The 21,676-nt window shown below is 59.1% G+C and overlaps 1 protein-coding gene across 1 annotated transcript; it reads left to right on the plus strand.

Annotated features, from left to right (window-relative positions):
• The first annotated feature begins 3,629 nt into the window (after positions 1 to 3,629).
• Positions 3,630 to 18,353, plus strand: MAPK13 (mitogen-activated protein kinase 13). Its single transcript, XM_084890046.1, has 12 exons — positions 3,630 to 3,830; positions 4,461 to 4,590; positions 6,023 to 6,081; positions 12,796 to 12,904; positions 13,053 to 13,082; positions 13,440 to 13,487; positions 13,618 to 13,732; positions 13,828 to 13,899; positions 14,701 to 14,780; positions 15,390 to 15,468; positions 16,303 to 16,476; positions 17,923 to 18,353. Exons 1-12 carry the CDS (start codon positions 3,712 to 3,714, stop codon positions 18,000 to 18,002), a joined length of 1,095 nt encoding a protein of 364 aa, XP_084746172.1. The 5' UTR covers positions 3,630 to 3,711; the 3' UTR covers positions 18,003 to 18,353.
• Positions 18,354 to 21,676: the final 3,323 nt, after the last annotated feature.

Consider the following 21,676-nt stretch of genomic DNA (forward strand, 5'->3'; position numbering starts at 1 on the left):
AGTCACCACTCCCCAAACCTTGTCCTGCCCTCCAGGGGGCAGCCCTGCAGTGCCAGCCCTGAGCCCGCGGGCCCACTGCGGTGAGTCACACGCCCGCTGGTTCACCGGGTGCGCTCCTGGTGACCTTTGGCAGGAGGCACGGTGTCCCTGCCTCACCGGGTGGCGGCCGCACTGCACCTGGAGTGATACATCCCCGGGACTCGGTGCCATGCTTGGCCCTCATTTCCGTTCTACGGGACACACACACACACACACACACACACACACACACACTGGACTCAGAGGGGTGGAGCTTTGCCCGTCACCCAGCTGCAGAACAGCCCGGACGGAGCTCCTTCCCAAGCTGCTTTCCTGCCGCCTGGCCTCGGCATTCACAGGGCAGAAACCAACACTACAAACCCCGCCGATGTCGGGAAGGCAGGCAGAGCGGAGGGGTCAGGGCTCAGAGAAAAAGGAGGCCCAGGGGCTGCGGAAGGAGAGTCCCCGGGGCCGGGGGGGATGGGAAAGGGGGGAAGGCAGGGGGACACCACATCCACACCCGGACAGCCTCAGGGGCCTCCCCTCAGCCTCGCCCGCCCTGCTCCCTCTCTCCGGGCTCCGGCTGCTGAGCAGACGCCGGCCAGCGGGGGCCGAGGTGGGGTCAGTGTCAGCGCCTGCGCCTGAGTCACTTCCTGACCATTGCCTAAGAGGCCGCTGTGCCCTCGCAGGATTGCACCCACTTGGGCAATGAGCACTCCCTGGTATTCCTCACCTTCCGGGCTCGCTGCTGCCACCCAGGTTTGCAAGACCCAGCAGCGAGGCGCAAGCCCGCCCCTACCCTGGAGATCCGGATCCTCAGCCGGAAGGACACCAAGTCTCCAGAGAGTTCTCTCCTGTCTGCACCCAGCCCTAAACTCTGGCCCCCAGAAGTCTGCTCCAACTTAAGAACTGGGATTCCTTCCACCCCAATGTTCTGAGCCTCTCCAGTGCTCCAGGCACCCAAGCTTTCCCTTTCCCCCACAGGTCTCAGGGCCAGCGTCAGGGGTGGGAGGGAGAGGGTGGGGTATGTCAGGACAGGACGTGCTGAGGAGACATGTGTGTTTGGGCAGCAGAGAAGGCCTCGGGGTGTGCGAAGGCCGATGACCACACACAGGCTGCTCCTTCGAGGAGCAAAGCCTCTCAGCTGAGGCACACACACAGCCCCGGGGCCCAGAGCCTGGACCCAGTGCCAGCTTCTTCAGCCCAGCTCTGCCCTTACCAGCTGTGTGACCTTCAGCAAGTTACTTAACCTCTCTGTGCATCGGGTTCGTCACCTGTAGAATGAGGATAACAACAGTACTGACTCACAGGCCTCTCACCAGGATGGAGGGAGCCGTGTGTGTAAAGCACCTAGAGTAATGCCTGGCAAATGGCAAGCACTAGTGTTCATTAAATAAACATTTTCTAACTTCTAATGGGCTGACTCTTCCATTCTTTCTCCATGATTTTTATATCCTACTGTGTGCCAGATACAAACATTCTGCAAACTCATTAGTCAACAGAGCCAAATATCAATAGTACAACGACTGAAATTTCCTTTGATTCCCTGCCTGCACTGCCTGCTGGGTATTCCTGTGGGAGCCCTGTGCCCCTCCCCACAATGCCCTCTGGCCTGTGCCGCTCTGGGACTCCGGAGCAGGGCTGTGGCACCAGGTGTGAGGCCTCCTTGGGGAATCCCAGGCAGGTCCCTCTCCTCTCTCAAGCCCTCTTCTCTGTTTGACAAAGTGGTCCCCACCCCTCCCTCAGCCCCATTTCCCGGCCGGCCAGGGCTTGGACAAGTCGGGCTGGGCATCCGAGTAGTTATTCTCTGCCCCCTGTTCCTGGGAGGCCTCTGTGATTTATTTAAAATATATTTTTATTTATTTCGCAGAGGAAGGAAGAGGGAAGGAGAGAGAGGTAGACACAGCAACTACCGTGTTTCCCCGAAAATAAGACATCCTCCAAAAATAAGACCTAGCGCATGGAAAGATAAGACATCCCCTGAAAATAAGACCTAGCGCAACTTTGGGGGAAAAAATTAATATAAGACACTGTCTTATTTTCGGGGAAACAGGGTATTAGAGAGAATCATTCATCGGCTGCCTCCTGCACGCCCCCTACTGGGGATCAAGCCTGCAACCCGGGCATGTGCCCTGACAGGGAACGGAAGTGTGACTTCCTGGTCCACAGGTTGATGTTCCACCACTGGGCCCGCGGCGGGCAGGCCGCTGTGACGGGTTGAGCACAGAGTTCTCTCCAGGCCACACAAGCCACCAGACACAGGCCACAGGCGGCGGCGGCCCTGGGCGTGGCGTTGCTCGCTGGGCCATTAGGAGGCGAGCAAAAACTTCAAAACATTCAACCGGGACTGGGCAGCTGCTTATTTTAGGATTTCTGTTACAGCTTTTAGGTGTAAAAATTATCTTGTGGTGTTATTTCAAAATAATCCTTATCTTTTAGAGCAGTGGTCGGCAAACTCATTAGTCCTCAGAGCCAAATATCAACAGGACAACGATTGAAATGTCTTTTGAGAGCCACATTTCTTAAACATAAACTTCTTCTAACGCCACTTCTTCAAAATAGACTCTCCCAGGCCGTGGTATTTTGTGGAAGAGCCACACTGCAGGGGCCAAAGAGCTGCATGTGGCTCGAGAGCCGCAGTTTGCCGACCACTTTTTTAGAGACACAAAAATATTTATGCCTGAAATGATGATACCTGATTTTGTTTCAAAACGATGAGGGCGGAGGGGTGTAGATGGGATAAAGAGACACGGAGCGGGTGTAACTGCTGAGCTGAGGGTCTGAGTGTAGAACCTCACTGTCCCTGTGGCCCAGAGACCCTCTGAGCCTGGAGCTGGTGAGAAGTGCAGAATCCGCTCCACCGCAGACCGCCTGCATCAGAAGCTGTTTTGTATTATTTATTAAAAATATATATTTTATTGATTTTTTACAGAGAGGAAGGGAGAAGGATAGAGTTAGAAACATCGATGAGAGAGAGTCATCGATCAGCTGCCTCTCGTACACCCCCTACTGGGGATGTGCCCGCAACCAAGGAACATGCCCTTGGCTGGAATCCAACCTGGGACCTTTCAGTCCGCAGCCCATAGCTCTATCCACTGAGCCACACCGGCTTCGGCAGAAGCTGTCTTTTAATAAAATACAATTCCCAGGGGGTTCGTGTTCACAGTCAAGTGGGAGAAGCACCAGGCCGTTTAGCCTATTTCTGAATGTTTGAAACATTCCGTAATCAATAGATCCTGAGGTTTAGTTTTGTTTTTCCAAAACTGGCTTCAATTTCACGGAGAGATCTTCCCGCAGAGTCCAGGCTGCAGAGAGCGGGAGGCCCCCAGGTCCGGGAGCGCCGCCCCGCGCTGGCCCCGGAGGCCGGACGCACCGTCCTGCAGGGCAGGCACCTGCCGCCGGGCCGCGGGCGGCGGGCCCTGGGCCCTGGGCAGGGCGGGCGGCGGGCACCTGGGCCATGGGCAGGCCGGGGCTCTGGGCCCTGGGCCAGGGGCAGGCCGGGGCTCTGGGCCCTGGGCCAGGGGCAGGCCCGGGCGGGCGGCGGGCACCTGGGCGCCGCAGGTGGGGCCGCCGCGGGTCCCGCCTCCCGCGGGGCGGGGCGGGCGCAGGGGGCGCGGCCGGGCGGGAGGGGCCGGCGGGGGCCCGGGGCGCTCACAGCCGCGCGGGCCTCGGAGACGGTGCAGGGAGCGCGGGATGAGCCTCACGCGGAGGAAGGGCTTCTACAAGCTGGACGTCAACAAGACCGCCTGGGAGCTGCCCCGGACCTACCTGTCCCCGGCGCACGTCGGCAGCGGCGCGTACGGCGCCGTGTGGTGAGCCGGCGGCGGGGCCGCGGGGGGGGGACGTCGGGGCGGTCCGACGTGGGGCGCTCGGGCCCAGGACCGGGGGCCCTCCCGGCCGGCCGAGGCTCCTCTTTGCGCCCCCGGACCCGCCTCCCCTCCCGGCCGGGCTCCCGGGCGGCGCGCCTCACCCGGACTCCGGCCCGGCGCCCCGCGGCTGGAGGGCCCTTCGGGCGGGTCCTGGGCCAGGTCGGGGGGCCGGGGGCGAGGTGGAGGGAGGGCGATCTCCCCGGCGTATGGGGCGCTGTGGGTGGAACCGGGACTGAGTCTGGCTCCCAGGACCGGGAGTTACAGGGGACCCCCGCGTTCTTCCGGGTGCGCCCCCGTGGTTACGGACGGGCGCTGAGACCCGAGGAAGGAGAAGTGACTTGCCGAGGGGACGGTGCGGCTCCCGCGGCCGGTCCCGGCTCTGACCCCGGGGTCTGTCTGCGGGCGCCCTCCCCGGCCCCGCCCCCGCCCCCGGCGCCCTCCCCTCACTCTGCAGCCCGGCAGCCCGTCTCCTAGGCTGGCCCGCAGCGGGGGAGGGGGAATGGAGCGGCGGGATGGGCGAGGATGGCCCGGGAGGCACCCCCAGGATCACCTGCTGACCTCCTGTGCCCGCAGCTCCGCCATCGACAAGCGGTCAGGGGAGAAGGTGGCCATCAAGAAGCTGAGCCGGCCCTTCCAGTCCGAGATCTTCGCCAAGAGGGCCTACCGGGAGCTGCTGCTGCTGAAGCACATGCAGCATGAGAACGTAGGCCAGGCCGGGGTGCGGGGGGCCTGAGGGGGCGGGACCCCACCCGAGGGCGACCTGCCCTGAGCCGGGAGCGCCCAGGGCGCCAGAGCTCAGGACAGCGCCCGGGGAAGGGGACCTCCTCCTGCCCCCTGGTCCGAGCACTCAGCTCATTATGGAGATGGGTGCAGGGCCTGCCCTGCCTGCCTCCCAGGAGGGTGCAGAGGGGGTGTGGCGGTGCAGCGGAGCAACCTTTTGAGGTGCAGCCCACAGCCTCCCTGTGGGGAGGACAGGGCCCAGAGGAACTTTGTAATGCGGTCCAGATCCCAGAGCTGGCCAGGCTCCAGGTCCATGTTTGTGTGTGTGGCCTGATAACAATAGGCGCGCAGCACAGGCAGTCCTCGGTCACCTCTCCCGGCGGCAGAACGGATATCCAACGTAACCCGGGCACATACCATTCTAAGAGCTTTGCCTAAACCAGTGGTCCGCAGACTGCGGCTCCAGAGCCACATGAGCTCTCCAGACGTGGTTTGCCACTCTGTTCACTAATGAGTTTCTGCTAGACTAAATGGTACCGTGTAGTTGGAAGCTGTGAGGATTAGGCGTTTGTGGCATATTGTGTGCAAAGAGGTAAAGGGTAGTATATGACAGTGGTCGGCAAACTCAGTCAACAGAGCAGCAAACCTCGGCTCGCCAGCTGCATGTGGCTCATGAGCTGCAGTTTGCCGACCACTGGCCTAAACCAGCTTGTTTAATCCTAACAGTAGCACTTGAGATATGTACTATTAACTCCCATGTACAGATGGGGAAACCGAGGCAGGAAAGACGCACAGGTTGTGGCAGAGCTGGGATTTGAACGAGGGCAGCCTGGCTCCAGGCCTCAGTGCATTGGACTGTCCTATCCGACAGAAACAGCTAGAAAACAGGCGACCCAGCCTTGGGTCTGACAGCCAGGCTTTGCTCTGGGACACGTAGGTTGGAAAGCAAGCATTTCAAACAACATTCAGCCCCATTGCTCCTCAGCAGCCTCCCCGCGGCCTCCAGCCAGGGGTGATCTTGCCCTTGGCTCGAACTAGCCCTTTGGAGGCCAGAATCGAAGTGGCAGGAGACCCCAGGCCAAGGGCAGGGAGCCTGCTGGCTGGGGGCCCCTTCCCTGTTCCTCCCTGGATTCCCTCCGCCGTGGTGGGTCCCTGCTCCGCGGGAGGGTGGTTTTGTGCTGCTTGCCCTGAACAGTGCCCCCCTCCCTGCCTCTCCATCACTGGGCTCACCCCGGTTAAGGGGATTCCTCTTCGCCTCCACCCCTTACTGCTCCCCGGGACCCTGGGAACCTGCCTCCTGTTAGGAAAGGGCGGATGGTCCCAGGCCGGGCTGAGTGGGGAGGGGCGGGGTTTGGGGGACTCGGGTGTGGTGAGGCCTCAGCGCCGCCCAGCCCTCACTGGCACCGTCTCCCCAGGTCATCGGGCTCCTGGACGTGTTCACGCCGGCCTCCTCCCTGCGCGGCTTCCATGACTTGTGAGTGGCTGACGGCCCGGGACGGCAGTGCTTACTGCATGGGGAGCGCGTTGGGGTGGGGGCTTCCTGCCGGCACTCCCGCCTGCGGTGAGGGTGGTTCTCTCCGGAGAGATCCTCCAGCCCAGGGCGGAGGGGAAGGCGCAGGAAGGGGTGGGCGGGGCTCTGGTGCGTGCTTGGCAGGAACTGTCTGCCAGCTGCTTTGCTTGTTACTCAGCTCTAACGCCACCAAGACACCTCTGCCCGTGCTCACAGGGCATTCCCCAGGGGCCCAGGTACGGGTCTGGCCTTGAGGCTCCTTCCAGCATGAAGCAAGGGTCAGGAAGCCGGCTGCCTTGGCTAATGGGGTTGACAGTTACACAGAACCGAAACATTTCGTTGCTAAACGCCTGGCTTGGCTAGTGCAGTGGCTGGCTTAAAATTTAGAAACCTTCGGATTTTTTTCCCCCCAGTCCTGTTTCAAATGTCCTGAAAACCTCTTTGCTAGCATGCTTTGTTGTGAATGTAATACGGTGATTTTGAGTGGAGTGGGTGTTTGTTTAAGCAGGTAACATTTTATCTTTAAAAAATTTTAATTTTCAAATATAATTTATATTCAGTATTATTTTGTATTAGTTTCAGGTGTACAGCATAGTGGTCAGCTAATCATAAACCTCACTAAGTGCTCCCTTCCCCTAACCCCCATATTTCCAGTACCCATCTGGCACCATACACAATTATTGCAATATTATCAACTGTACTATGGGACTGGTGCACCACATTCGTGCACTGGGGCGGGCCCCTCAGCCTGGCCTGGCCTGGGCCTCTCAGACTCTAGGGTCCCCTGAGGGGTCCTTAGCGCTGCCACAGAGGTGGAAGAGGCTCCCCACTGCTGCTGTGCTTGCCAGCCATAAGCCCGGTTCTGGCTGAGTGGCACTCCCCCTATGGGAGCACATTGACCACCAGGGGACAGCTCCTGCATTGAGTGTCTGCCCCCTGCTGGTCAGTGTGTGTCATAACAATTGGTCATTCCTCTGGTCGATTTGCATATTAGCCTTTTATTATATAGGATATCCTATACTGTACCTTACATCCCCGTAACTATTTTGTTACTACCAATTTGTGCTTTTTACTCCCTTCACCTTTTTCACCCAGCTCCCCAACCCCCCTCCCCTCAGGCAACCATCAGTCTGTTCTCTGTATCTCTGAGTCTTTGTTGTTATTTAGTGAAATCATATGGTACGTGTCTTTCTCTGTTTGACTTATTTCATTTAGCAAAATAATCTCTAGGTTCATCATGCTATCACAATGGCAAGGTTTTGTTCTTTTTTATGGCAGAGTAATATTCCATTGTATTATATATATGCACACAGCCTCTTCATCCGGTCCTCTGTTGATGGGCACTTAGGCTGTTTCCGCATCTTGGCCATTGTAAACAGTCTGCAGTGAACACAGGGGTGCATAGATCTTCTTGAATTAGTGTTTTGGATTTCTCTGGATAAAAACCCAGAAGTGTAATTGCTGGGTTATAAGGTAGTTAGGTCTATTTTTAAACATACTGTTTTCCATAGTGGCTGTACCGTTTACAACGCCCCTCTCCCCCAATGCATGAGGTTCCTATTTCCCACATCCTCACCAGCACTTGCTGTTTGTTGGTTTATTGGTGGTGACCTTTCTGACAGGCGTGAGGTGTATCTCATGGTGGTTTTAACTTGCATTTCTCTGGTGATTAGTGACATAGAGCATCTTTTCAGATGTCTCTTGGCCATTTGTATGTCCTCTTTGAAGAAGTGTCTATTCAAGACCTCTGCCCATTTTTAAATTGCATTGTTTGTTTTTATGGTGTTAAATTATATGAATTCTTTATATATTTTAGATATTAACCCCATATTGCATGTATCATTGGTGAATATCTTTTCCTATTCAGTAGGTTGTCTTTCAATTTTGTCGGTTTCCTTTGCTGTGCAAAACTTTTTAGTTTGATGTAGTCTCATTTTTTTGTGCCTCTTCCCAGGTAGTCCAGATTTATTTGCAACTTCTGAGAAATCACTTGACTGGTCACAGGCTCTTCGAAAGTAAAGTGTCCAAAGTGGAGTTCAGTATCTTTCTCCCAAAATCTGTTCTTCCTCCACCTTGGATTCCAATATATGAACCTGAGATATATAGTTCGAATACTAAGTGCAGTGTCAGAGAATTTGCTGCTTATGTTTTCTTGTAAGAGTTTTATGGTTTCAGGACTTACATTTAAGTTTTTAATCATTTGGAGTTATTCTTGTATATGGTGTAAGAATGTGATCTAGTTCTTTCTTTCCTCCTTTCTTCCTCCCTCTCTTCCTCCCTTCCTTCCTTCTGTCTTTTTTGCATGCATCTGTCCTGTTTTCTTAGAATTAACCCTCCAGGTTAAGAAAACAGGACAGTTTTCTTAGTGAAAACTGTCCATGGAGGTTTTGAGCAGGGGTGAGACCGGGTTTGGGGGCTGTACTCTGGTGGCAGCAGGAAAGGGTTAAGGAGCTGCTCTGGGAGGGGGGAACTGGAGGGTGAGTTCAAGACCCAGACCTTGATCTGCACAGAGAGAGGTGATGGGTGCGCAGAACAGAGCGGAGCTGGGAGGGCTGCATAGGTCGGGGCGTGCCACATTCCCGCTTGGAATCCAAGGTGGAGGAGGAACAGACTGTGGAGAAAGACACTGAACTCCATTTTGGACACTTTACTTTTGAAGAACCTGTGAATGGTTAAGTGTTTACTCAGAAGTTGTAAAAAGATCTGGGCTAGGAACGGGATCTGAGTTGGAATAATCACCCATGGATGACAGCCAAGGCCCAGGACAGGCAGCGCAGAGCCCGCGCGGTGCTGCTGATGACGGTAGCATCGCTGAGGTCCCAGAGGATGAGCAGGTGACGCGCTGAGCCACCTGATCAGGGCAGAGCAGGTGGGCAGAGAATCTTGAGAGGCAGTCAGACTTTGCAGAAGGTCAAATAGGAAGGGAGGGAGCCGGCGGGAGGCGGGCCATATTAGTGACCTTGACCAGAGCAGCTTTGGTGGTGCAGCGAGAGCAGACGCCAGCTTGTGGGAGGCCTGGGATTGAAGGCAGTGGGGTCAGGAGGCGTGGACCACTCTGTGTAGAAGTTTGTGGGGAGAGAAAGGGAGAGAAGGGGCAGTTATTTAAGAAACAGGGCCGCGGGAAGGTAGTTCTGGCACGGTGAGACTTCAGCACGTTTGTGGGCCCAGAAGGAGGAACAGGGTCTCCGGAAGGGAAGGACACAGGCGGGAGGGGCTGTGAGGAGCAGGCCAGCAGGGGAGGGTGTGGTCGGGCAGAGGCTGCAGAGGGTCACAGGTTCACGCAGGTGCCTCCCCCGCTTAATGTTCCTTCTTCAGTCTGTATCATTTTTTGTTCTGGACTTTGCTGTTACTACGGAGAACAGTTGCATTTTGCTGACCTCGATCTGTTTTGCAATTCCTTAAGAGGGTGCAGCGCTTAGCCACCTCCTCCTTCCTTCTCCCGCCCTCCTGGGAATTGTTTTCTTGTTTCCTTCTTGGCGGGGAGACCTTTTGGTTGTTCCTAGAGCCATCTCAGCCAGGCGTGACCTCTGGCAGAGAGACTTTTTTTTTTTATTAAATAAATTTTATTGTTCATATTATTACAAATGTTCCTCCTTTTTTTCCCCCTCCATTGCTCCCCTCCACCAGGTTCCCACCCCACCCTCTGCCCTTTCCCCACCCCCCATTGTCCTCATCCATAGGTGCACAGTTTATGTTCAGTCTCTTCCCGCACCCCCCCTCCCCTTTTCCCTGATAATCATCAGTTCACTCCTCTTCCATACTCTGATTCTATTATATTCACCAGTTAATATTGTTCATCAGATTTTTTAATTCCCTTGGTTTTTAGTTTCACTTGTTGATAGTTATGTATTTGTTGTTCATAACTTTTATCTTTATTTTCTTCCTCTTCCTAAAGAACCCCCTTCAGCAATTCATATAATTCTGGTTTGGTGGTGGTGAACTCCTTTAGCTTTTTTTAAAATTTTTATTTGTGAAGCTCTTTATCTGGCCTTTGATTCTGAGTGATAGCTTTGCTGGGTAGATTATCTTTGGCTGTAGGTTCTTGCTATTCATCACCTTAAATATTTCTTGCCATTCCTGTCTGGCCTGCATGGTTTCTGTTGAGAAATCAGCTGACAATCGTATGGGTGCTCCTTTATAGGTAACTACCTGCTTTTCTCTTGCTGATTTTAATATTCTCTCTTTGTCTTTTGTTCTTGGAATTTTAATTATGATGTGTCTTGGTGTGGTCCTCTTTGGATTCCTTTTGTTTGGGGTTCTGTGCGCTTCCTGGATTTGTAAGTCTAATTCTTTTACCAGGTGGGGGAAGTTTTCTGTCACTATTTCTTCTAGTATGTTTTCGGTATCTTGCTCTCTCTCATCTTCTGGGACCCCCATAATTCTGATGTTGGTTTGCTTATAGTTGTCCCAGAGGTTTCTTACATTATCTTCAATTTTCTGGATTCTCTTCTTGCTTCTGCAGAGGAGTGTCCACTGGCTCTTTATGTTCCAAATCTTTGGCTTGATTCTTGCGATCTTCCATTCTGTTTTTCTGTATAATGTTCCCTATTTCAGATAATGTATTCTTTATTTCTTGTTGATCCCTTATTATTTCTAGTTAATCCCTTTTCATCTCCTTATAGGTCTCGTTTATCAGCCTTTTCTAGGAAATTCTTGAAAAACCTTATAAGCGTGGTTTTGAACTCTATATCCAGTCGCTTTTTGTCCTCCATTTCTTTCGTTTGTGATCTGTTTCCTTGTCTTGGCATTTTCACAGCTTCCCTGAGTTGGTAGGTGGCTTTGTGTGCTAAGGTGTCCTATATGGTTCAGTGGTTCAGTCTCCCAGTTACCTGAGGTGGACACTCTTGGTGCACCCCTTTTGTGGGCTGTGTGTACAGCCTTGTTGTAGTTAACCTGTTAACCGAGCGGGACCTATAAATGCGTCAAACATAAACACTATCGGGAATGGTTAGGACATATGAATACGTCCTTGAAATATATGTTGCGCCCTGAGAGGGATGGTATATATTTTTTGTAATCTTTATAATTGTTTGTAAAATTTATAATTTTTTATATTTTATTGATATTTTACAGAGAAGAAGAGAGAGGGATAGAGAGTTAGAAACATCGATGATAGAGAATCATCGATCAGCTGCCTCTTGCACACCCCCTACTGGGGATGCGCCCGCAACCAAGGTACATGGCTCTGACTGGAATCGAACCTGGGACCTTTTCTATTTGTTTGTAATTTTGTATTTTCCTTTGAGCTTTATATATAAATAAATGAAAAAATATATATTTCATTTATTTTAATTAAGTATAAATAAAAAAAATAATAATATAAAATTACGTCCGCTGGGCGTGACGTACTGACACGTCCTAGTGAAAGGGTATGCACCCGTTGTACGTTGCGTAATTAAAAAGGGAACTCCCCGGTTAACAGGTTAAGTCTTGATTGTTGTTGGTATCCCTGGGAGGAATTGACCTCCAGGCCAATTGGCTGTGAGGATCAGCTGTGTCAATGCCAGGAGACAGCCTTATTCGACTAGACTTGGAAAATTGTAAAAGTTTCTGTGCTCAGCTTGGATGGGGCAGAGTTTCAGGGAGGAGCCTATAGCCTTGGCTTCCCCTCAGACCCACCCTATGAGGCTCCTGAGTCTCAGTGTTCCTCAGTGTCCTTTGGTACTCGCTGCAAGCACCTCTGAGAGAAAGGTGCCCTCGAGTTTTGCCCACTACCAAACAGTCTAGGCTCTCCCCCAATAAGCCCAGAACTGGGGTTCAGTGCAGTTGGAAGTGGGGTTGGAAGTGGGGTTCAGAGCAATCTGGAGCTTTTGTCTCTTTCCCGCTAGGGCAATCTAGCAGTAGAGTCAACAGTCAGTCCTCTGTGTGTAATGTACGCGCCTCTGGGACTGCCTTTTGCCACTTCCCTGGATTTCCACCTTACAGCCCAGACTCCCTCTGTATGTGTCTGGGTCCCCAGGGTCTCGCCCAGAACTGGGGTTCAGTGCTGTTGGAACTAGGGTTCAGCACAATCCGGAGCTTTTATCTCCTTCCTGTTAGGGAATGCCAACCAGGCACTCAGCCGCCCCTCCTCTCAGGTTCCGTCCTCTCTGCGCAACATGTCTCCATACTTTAGGCTTTTACAGCTCCTCTGATTTTTCCTTCTGGTTTTCTCTTTCCTTCTCATTGTAGAATTTCCAGTCAGTCAACTTTCCTGTAGTTCTGGGTAATGTCCATTTTGTATTTTAGTTGTATTTTTTGAAATTGTTGTGTGAGGCCGCAGTTAGGCATTTACCTAAGCCGCCATCTTGGTTTCCACCAGAGAGTTTGGACGGAAGCAGAGGGAAATGTTGAGAGAAGTTCCTAGCGCACAGCTCTGGCTGCTATGGGGCGTAGAGGAGGCAAGGGGAGGGCACTGGGAGGAGAGGGAACCAGCTCCCTTTGGCTTTCCTGAGCGCGGTCCAGCTGAGATGCTCCCGCTGAGCTCCGCCAGCTGGGCGGCCCCTGCAGAGCCAGGAGGCCCGTGGGGTGGGGGGTGGGGAGTGTGGGGGGCTGGCTGGCTGGCTGTGGTTGGGCGGTTCTGCTCACACTTGGAGGGCATCGCTCGGGCCCGTTTTGCCCCAGCCCCTCCCCCTCCTCTGAGCTCAGACCGGGGCTGGGTGAGACTCGGAGGATCCATGAATCCCTCGTCCCTTGCAGCTACCTGGTGATGCCGTTCATGCAGACGGACCTGCAGAAGATCATGGGCATGGAGTTCAGCGAGGACAAGATCCAGTACCTGGTGTACCAGATGCTCAAGGGCCTGAAGGTGGGTGGGCGCTGCAGGACGGCGGGCAGAGGGGTGAGCCCTGAGGGTCGGGGGGCCGGGCCTGTGGGGCGGGCGGGTTCTGAGCTGATGAGGAGCCTGGTGTGAAGCAGCGCACGGACCCACCCTTCTCTCCCCCCCTCCCCCACAGTACATCCACTCGGCCGGGGTCATCCACAGGGTGAGTTCTGAGTCCGCGACGCTCCCGCCCCTGCCCCCGCCCTGGGCTCCCCACAGCGGGGAGGGGGAAGAGGAGGGCGGGCACGGTCCCGGGGACACGGGCAGTGGGTTTCCAGGCCCAGCCTCGGCCTGGGAGCCCGGCTCCGCAGAGCTGCTGTGCTCGGGGACCTTCGGGGGAAGTGGTGTGAGCAGGGCCAGCCGAGCCGTGTTCCGGGAGCCTCAGAGCTGCGGCCTGGGCCTCCTGTGCACACAGGGAGGGTGACCCCGCGGGGCGGGTGGGAGGCCGCACGCTGGGCCCGGCCACGGGACACGCTCCCATCGGCCTGTCGCCTGGTGCTCGTCCCGTCCTCTCCTCCAGGACCTGAAGCCAGGCAACCTCGCGGTGAACGAGGACTGCGAGCTGAAGGTGAGGGCCGGGCGGGGCCGGCCGGGGCGGGAGGGGGTGGGGGGTGGGCCCCCTCCATCAGACCCCCCACCCCCCGAAGCTGCTCCAAGAGCCTCCCTCCTCAGCGAGTGCCCTCCCGGTCCCGTCGTAGATCTTGGACTTCGGGCTGGCGCGGCACCTGGACGCCGAGATGACCGGCTACGTGGTGACGCGCTGGTACCGGGCGCCCGAGGTGATCCTCAGCTGGATGCACTACAACCACACGGGTCAGTGCTCCGGCCGGGCGGGGCCTGGGCTGGCGGGACCCCCGCGGCCCCCCAGGCGTCTGGCCCCTCCGGGTGACGCCCCCTCCCCCCCGCAGTGGACATCTGGTCGGTGGGCTGCATCATGGCGGAGATGCTGACGGGGAAGACGCTGTTCAAGGGGAAAGACTGTATCCTTTGCCGGGAAGCCAGCCTCCAGCCAGGGGCCCTCCCTCCCTCAGACGCCTTCTTAGTCTGTTTGTTCTTCTTTTTTTTTTTCTTTTTTTTAATATATGTTATTGATTTTTTACAGAGAGGAAGGGAGAGGGATAGAGAGCTAGAAACACCGATGAGAGAAACATCGATCAGCTGCCTCCTGCGCACCTCCCACTGGGGATGTGCCCGCAACCAAGGCACATGCCCTTGACCAGAATCGAACCTGGGACCTTTCAGTCCGCAGACCGACGCTCTACCGCTGAGCCAAACCAGTCTCGGCAAGGCTGTTTGTTCTATAGGGAAAGGGACGCCGCTCACTGCAGTACAGTCTTGCAGAACAGGTGGCACACAGTGAGTGGCAGCCCCCGTGTCTCCTCCACCACGCAGGACACACTTCACGCGTGGGCCCCGCACGCTCGCTGAGGGCCGTGTGCCTGAGGCGTGGGTGAGGGCCGGCCTGCCTGCCAGCGCGGGGTGAGGGTGGGAGGCGCGGGTCCTGTGGGCGTGCCCGAGTGGGCGAGGGCAGAGCAGGAAGCCAGCGGCACTGGGGGAGGGAGGGCCCTCACCCGGCCTGGCTGGGGGCGGGGGCGGGCATGGGGTGGCCGGGGCCTTCCAGAGACCTGTGTCCGGAGGACGAACCTCCCCCCAGGCGGGAGGAGGCGGGGAGGCGCCTGGAGCCGGGGGGCCGCAGGGCCGGAGGGGGTGCTGACGGCCGGCGGGGAGGCAGCTCCCGATCCGCCAAAAGCGAGTGAGGCCGAGCCTTAACCTGCTGCCAGACCTGGACCAGCTGACCCAGATCCTGAAGGTGACCGGGGTGCCGGGGGCGGAGTTCGTGCAGAAGCTGAAGGACAAAGCGGTGAGTGGCAGTGGCCGGGCGGCGGGGCAGGGGGCAGGGGCCAGGGGGCAGGCGGGGCAGGTGGGGCAGGTGGGGCAGGTGGGGCAGGGGGCAGGTGGGGCAGGCGGGGCAGGTGGGGAAGGGGACAGGCGGGGCAGGTGGGACAGGCGGGGCAGGTGGGGCAGGGGGCAGGTGGGGCAGGTGGGGCAGGGGGCAGGTGGGGCAGGGGGCAGGTGGGGCAGGGGGCAGGTGGGGCAGGTGGGGCAGGTGGGGCAGGTGGGGAAGGGGACAGGCGGGGCAGGTGGAGCAGGGGGCAGGCGGGGCAGGTGGGGAAGGGGGCAGGCAGGGCAGGTGGGGCAGGGGGCAGGCGGGGCAGGCGGGGCAGGGGACAGGGGGCAGGTGGGGCAGGGGGCAGGGGGAAGGTGGGGAAGCCTTTGGAGGAGATGGGAGGGGAAGGGAGGGGAGGGCTTCCCTGGCTCCTCTGAGGGGGCAGGTGCTCTGCCTCCATCCACTGTGGACTGACCGGAGCCCTCAGCCCTGCTGGGGCTTCTCCAGACTCCGCTCTCCCCCCTCCCCCTCCGGGCCTGAGCGCGGGGCTGACTGGACCACTCAGTGCTCCTCTGTCTCCAGGCCAAAGCCTACATCCAGTCGCTGCCGCAGAGCCCCAAGAAGGACTTCTCTCAGCTCTTCCCCCGCGCCAGCCCGCAGGGTGAGCCGGCGGCCTCTGACCTGTGTGTGTGTGTGTGTGTGTGTGTGTGGGGATGTGTGTGTGTGTGTGGGTGTGTGTGTGTGAGTGTGTGTGTGCGTGTGTGTGTGTGTATGTGTGTGTGTATGTGTGTGTGTATGTGTGTGTGTGTATGTGTGTGTGTGGGGTTGTGTGTGTGTATGTGTGTGTGTGGGGATGTGTTTGTGTGTGTGGGTGTGTGTGTGTGTGTGTGGTGTGTGTGTGTGTGTGTGAGTGTGTGTGTGTGAGTGTGTGTGTGTGGGGTGTGTGTGTGTGTGGGGGGTGTGGGTGTGTGTGGGGTGTGTGTGTGTGTGTGAGTGTGTGTGTGTGTGTGAGTGTGTGTGTGAGTGTGTGTGTGTGTATGGGGGGGTGTATGTGGGTGTGTGTGTGGGTGTGTATGTGTGTGGGTGTGCGTGTGTGTGTGCGTGTGTGTGTGTGTGTGGGGTGTGGGCGCGCGTGTGTGTGTGTGTGGGAGTGTGAGTGTGTGAGTGTGTGTGTGAGTGTGTGTGTGTGTATGGGTGTGTGTGTGTGGGGGGGTGTGTGCGTGTGTGTGTGTGTATGTGTGTGGGGGTGTGTGGAGGGGTGTGAGTGTGTGTGTGTGTGTGTGTGGTGTGTGTGTGTGTGTGTATGGGGGGGTGTGTGGAGGGGTGTGAGTGAGTGTGTGTGTGAGTGTGTGAGTATGTGAGTGTGTGTGTGAGTGTGTGAGTGTGAGTGTGTGTGTGTGTGTGTGTGTGTGTGTATGGGGGGGTGTGGGGGTGTGTCTGTGGGGGGCGGTGTTGGCCTCTCCCAGGCCCGGTGCCAGGCTCCGCTCTCCCGCAGCCACAGACCTGCTGGAGAAGATGCTGGAGCTGGACGTGGACAAGCGCGTGACGGCCGCGCAGGCCCTCGCCCACCCCTTCTTCGAACCCTTCCGGGACCCCGAGGAGGAGACGGAGGCCCAGAAATTCGATGACTCCTTAGAGCACGAGAAGCTCACCGTGGACGAATGGAAGGGTAAGACCGGCCCGCTCCCTCCTCCTTAACCTTGGCCTCCCGGGCCCTCCGCCTTTGGAGACCACCCGCGGCCCCGCTCCACTCTGTCTCCGCTGTGTCCTCCTCCCGAGCAGGGACGGCCCTCCTCCCTCAGCCCCCACCGCCCTCCTCCCTCAGCCCGCCCCCGCCCTCCTCCCTCAGCCCCGCCCTCCTCCCTCCTCCCTCAGCCCCCACCGCCCTCCTCCCTCAGCCCCGCCCCCGCCCTCCTCCCTCAGCCCGCCCTCCTCCCTCAGCCCCGCCCCGCCCTCCTCCCTCAGCCCGCCCTCCTCCCTCAGCCCCGCCCCCGCCCTCCTCCCTCAGCCCGCCCCCCGCCCTCCTCCCTCAGCCCGCCCCCCGCCCTCCTCCCTCAGCCCCGCCCCCGCCCTCCTCCCTCAGCCCGCCCTCCTCCCTCAGCCCCGCCCCCGCCCTCCTCCCTCAGCCCGCCCCCGCCCTCCTCCCTCAGCCCCGCCCCCGCCCTCCTCCCTCAGCCCGCCCCCGCCCTCCTCCCTCAGCCCCGCCCCCGCCCTCCTCCCTCAGCCCCGCCCCCCGCCCTCCTCCCTCAGCCCGCCCCCCGCCCTCCTCCCTCAGCCCGCCCCCGCCCTCCTCCCTCAGCCCGCCCCCCGCCCTCCTCCCTCAGCCCCGCCCCCGCCCTCCTCCCTCAGCCCCCACCGCCCTCCTCCCTCAGCCCGCCCCCGCCCTCCTCCCTCAGCCCGCCCCCGCCCTCCTCCCTCTGCCCGCCCCTGCCCTCCTCCCTCAGCCCCGCCCCCGCCCTCCTCCCTCAGCCCGCCCCCCGCCCTCCTCCCTCAGCCCCGCCCCCGCCCTCCTCCCTCAGCCCGCCCCCCGCCCTCCTCCCTCAGCCCACCCCCGCCCTCCTCCCTCAGCCCGCCCCCGCCCTCCTCCCTCAGCCCCGCCCTCCTCCCTCCTCCCTCAGCCCGCCCCCGCCCTCCTCCCTCAGCCCGCCCCCGCCCTCCTCCCTCAGCCCCGCCCCCGCCCTCCTCCCTCAGCCCGCCCCCGCCCTCCTCCCTCAGCCCCGCCCCCGCCCTCCTCCCTCAGCCCCCACCGCCCTCCTCCCTCAGCCCGCCCCCGCCCTCCTCCCTCAGCCCCCCCCTCCTCCCTCCTCCCTCAGCCCCCCCCTCCGCCCTCCTCCCTCAGCCCCGCCCCCGCCCTCCTCCCTCAGCCCGCCCCCCGCCGCCCTCCTCCCTCAGCCCCGCCCTCCTCCCTCCCCCCTCAGCCCCGCCCCCGCCCTCCTCCCTCAGCCCACCCCGCCCTCCTCCCTCAGCCCGCCCCGCCCTCCTCCCTCAGTCCCGCCCCCTGACCTCCTCCCTCAGCCCCGCCCCCCGCCCTCCTCCCTCAGCCCCGCCCTCCTCCCTCCCCCCTCAGCCCCGCCCCCGCCCTCCTCCCTCAGCCCGCCCCGCCCTCCTCCCTCAGAGCACATCTACAAGGAGATCGTGAGCTTCAGCCCCATCGCCCGGAAGGACTCGAGGCGCCGGAGCGGCATGAAGCTGTAGGGCGGCCCGGACCTGCGGAGCGGATGGATGCCGCGCAGACTCCGCCTCCCCCGGGACCGCGTTTGCCGTCGCCGCCGAGCGCTCCTGGACGTTATCCTCCCGCAGAGGACAGGGCCTCGTCGCCGAGGAGGCAGCCTGTGGGAGGCAGAGGGAGGGATGTCGCTGGCGGAGGGTGCTGGCTGGAGGAGACCCTCTGACTGCGCGGCCGCGTTCCCTGCCGTCTGGACAGTCCCTCCGGGGCCCTCGGTGGTGGGGGAGGAGGGCGGGCGGGGCCGGGGTGGGCCCACCTCGGCGATGGTGTATCCACTGCGAGGCAGCCATAAAAGTGACCACGGACTGGTGGCTTTGAACAACAGAAACGTGTGCTGTCCCGATTCTGGCGTCTGAAGCCGAGATGCTCCCTCCGAGGGTCCGGGAGGAACCTTACAGTCTCCTCAGCCCTGCGGGCGCCCTTGGCTGGTAGCTGCCTCGGCCCACTTTCCTGTCTTCACTGGGCCATCGCCTGTGTCTGACTTTCCCTCTTTTTTGTTTAAAAAAAATATATTTTATTGATTTTTTACAGAGAGGAAGGGAGAAGGATGGAGAGCTAGAAACATCGATGAGAGAGAAACATAGTTCAGCTGCCCCCTGCACACCTCCTATTGGGGATGTGCCCGCAACCAACGTACATGCCCTTGTCCAGAATCGAACCTGGGACCTTTCAGTCCGCAGGCCGATGCTCTATTCACTGAGCCACACCGGTTTCGGCTGTCCTCCCCTCTTAGAACACCAGCTAGCACAAGTAGGGTCCGCTCGTGTGATCGCATCTCAGGCCTTCCTCATTACCCCGCAGAGAGCCGTTTCCACACGAGGCTGCTTCCTGATGCCGGCGGACATGACTGCGGGGAGCGCTATGCAGCCCCTCGCGATGGCCCCGAGGGGGCCCTTCCGCCGGGCGCTGGCCTGCTGAGTTACGAAGGTGGTGGAGGGAGCGGGCTGCAGAGACGCTGCCTGCGGGCTATTGGGGGTCGGGAGCGGGAGGAGTGATAGGCCACAAGCCTGAGACGGCAGGCCTGCTGACGGAGCTGCGAGCGGACAGGGCTCTCCCAGGCTTTACTGAGCACCGCTCTGCGCCTCCCGCGGGGAGTGTCCGTCTGCCCAGCCCTGACCCCAGACGGCTGGGACCCTTCTGTTGAGGTCTGGGCAGCTGGTAGGACGCGTCCCCGCCCACAGTCAGGTGCTGGCCCCGCCGTCCCTGCCCTGGGCCAGCCGGTCTGAGCCGCCCTGTGCACAGGGGCCTGGACAAAGCTCCTTCCTGGGCCCGCCCGGGGTTCGGATTTAGGGGCCTGGGGGGACCCCCTAGATTGTCGGAATGCAGGCCCCTTCCCCCCAACCGGAGCCTAGTGGTTCCGATAGGTGTGGGGCCATGTGCAGAGGGACAGTTAGCTGATTTCTGACCCGTTTAATGTGCCCGAGGCCTGCGTTAGGGACCGCAGCAGAGGCTGAGGCGGAGGAGCCTCACACTCCGTCTCACAGACGCTAAGACGCGGCTCACAGGGGCCGTTGGGGCGCTCACGCTGTTCTGTGTGACGCCGCGATGCTGGGCCTGATGTGGTGCTTTGCCACAATCCACAGACTGTACACAGAGTGAGCCGTACTGCACACCACGGACTCAGTTAACGATAATGTACAGATGCTAGTTCATCGGCTGTAGCAAATGGGCCACACGCATGCGAGCTGCTATGTGGGGACAGGGAGGGAATATAGGGAACCTTCTGCCCTTTGGACACAATTTTTCCAGAAACTTAAAACCGCTGTGAAAAATGCCCCCTCCCTGGAGATGCAGCCAGAGCCCCGGCTGGGAGGGGTGCACTCGGCTCGCCCTGGAGCAGCCTCGGGTCCCCCACGGCTCTCGGCGGCACCTGGATTCCAGGGCCGCGCCTCTGCCCTGTAGCCTGTCTCTGGCCGCTGCTGCCTGTGTGCACGGTTCCTCTCCCCACGGAGCGGCCATCAGGAGTGGGTGGCGGGAGGGGCTGGCTGCCTGCTGCTGCCCTGACCTCGCTGCTCACTGAGCTGCCCAGGTGCTGAGTCTAACTCCCTCCGATGAGTGCCTTCTGAGGCTCCTCACTGGCCCCAGGGGCAAGTCCAGCCTTCCATCCTGGCATTCGAAGCCCCTTGCTTCTCTCTGACCCCACCTGCTCCCTGGCCTCCCCTGCCTCTGCCCGGGCCCCATGTGCATGTGCAGCGTCTACAGTGCGTGCTGATCTGTCTCCTCTCCCAGCCCACTGGGCACATCTGCAAATAAATGATTGAATGAATGAATGAATGATGTGTGGGCCCTGCCGGTCACTTCTCGCCTGGACCAGGCCAGCATGGTGGGGAGAGCGGCCGAGAACCGGAGCAGCAGCAGCGGCGGCCAGCCTGGCCTCAGAGTCGCCCGCTAGACCCTCTAGGCGCTTGGGCTCCCAGGCCCCTCGCCAGCACCACTCAGCGGCCCAGTCCCTCCCAGAATTCAGCTTCTGTGGTGGCTGCAGCCCTTCCCATACTTACCGCAGCCTGAGAAGTTTCCCGAAGGGAGGGGGGTGCTGAGCAGCAGGGGGGTCCCTGGCTCCCAGCCTCACCCTGTGGGCACACAGCCAGAGGGAGCTGGGGTGGGGGGGAGGAAGGAGTGCTCCAGCTCAGGTAGCCTCTCAGGGGGCCTGCAGGTCCGTGGGCAGGTCCCGTGGCCCTGGTCCGCGGTGGACAGGTTGGGCTTTGCCTGTGGCCAGTGACTGGGGACAGTTCGGTGACAGCAGTGCGGCTGGGCGCCCGCCGTGGAGGTGAAGGTCCTTGCAGGATGGCTCAGTGCCTCTCCCGGGGGCAGGTCACCCAGGGCGGGCATGCAAGTGGGTGCTGGGGGCCCTGCTCCGTGAGGGGCAGCGCACGGAGAGGCAGGAGGATTGCCCCCAGCGGAGGGCCTGGGGCCGAGGCCAGCTCTCACCTGGCACAGGAAGCAGAGCTACAACCACAGCTGTGTGTGTGTGTGTGTGTGTCTTTGGGGGGGAGGGGGAAGTCCCTGCCCCTTCCCACTCTGGGCTCTGTGTCCTTCAACCTTCAATTCTGTTGAAACAGCCCCGCTGAGAACCAGAACTGGGTCTCCGTGGGCTGGCAGTCACCCCCTCCGGCCCCGATCCCCGGGGCAGGTGGGACTCGCTGGGCTCCTCCTGCAGAGCCTCTGCCCGCGGGCGCCGCCCTCACTCTGGACCAGAGGTCAGCCAGGCCCGCTGGCCGGGGGCTCTTGACATTTTGGGGGCCATGGATCCCTCCTCAAGATACTATGTTCATGTGTCTAAAACAAAACACTCAGGGCTGCCGAAACCGGTTTGGCTCAGTGGATAGAGCATCGGCCTGTGGACTCAAGGGTCCTGGGTTCAATTCCGGTCAAGGGCATGTACATTGGTTGCGGGCACATCCCCAGTAGGGAGTGTGCAAGAGGCAGCTGATCGATGTTTCTCTCTCATCAATGTTTCTAACTCTCTTGTTATCTGTAAAAAATCAAAAAAATAAATATATATATATATATATATATATATATATATATATATATATATATATATATATCAACACTCAGGGCTGCAGAGCAAGCTAGGCATGCTGGGAGACGGTTGTGAACATACTTGTTAAATGTGTGTCGTTGAGAGACTCGTTAACTCGTT

Source organism: Pipistrellus hanaki (assembly GCF_964339955.1).
Source record: "Pipistrellus hanaki genome assembly, chromosome: 7".
Taxonomy (NCBI): Eukaryota; Metazoa; Chordata; class Mammalia; order Chiroptera; family Vespertilionidae; genus Pipistrellus; species Pipistrellus hanaki.

Excerpts from the sequence above, each read along its gene's own strand:
- MAPK13 (XM_084890046.1), top strand. The coding sequence starts at position 3,712 with ATGAGCCTCACGCGGAGGAAGGGCTTCTACAAGCTGGACGTCAACAAG. Across the intron at positions 6,082-12,795 it reads CTGCGCGGCTTCCATGACTT|CTACCTGGTGATGCCGTTCA; the intron begins GTGAGTGGCTGA and ends CGTCCCTTGCAG. Across the intron at positions 13,900-14,700 it reads GCTGTTCAAGGGGAAAGACT|ACCTGGACCAGCTGACCCAG; the intron begins GTATCCTTTGCC and ends ACCTGCTGCCAG.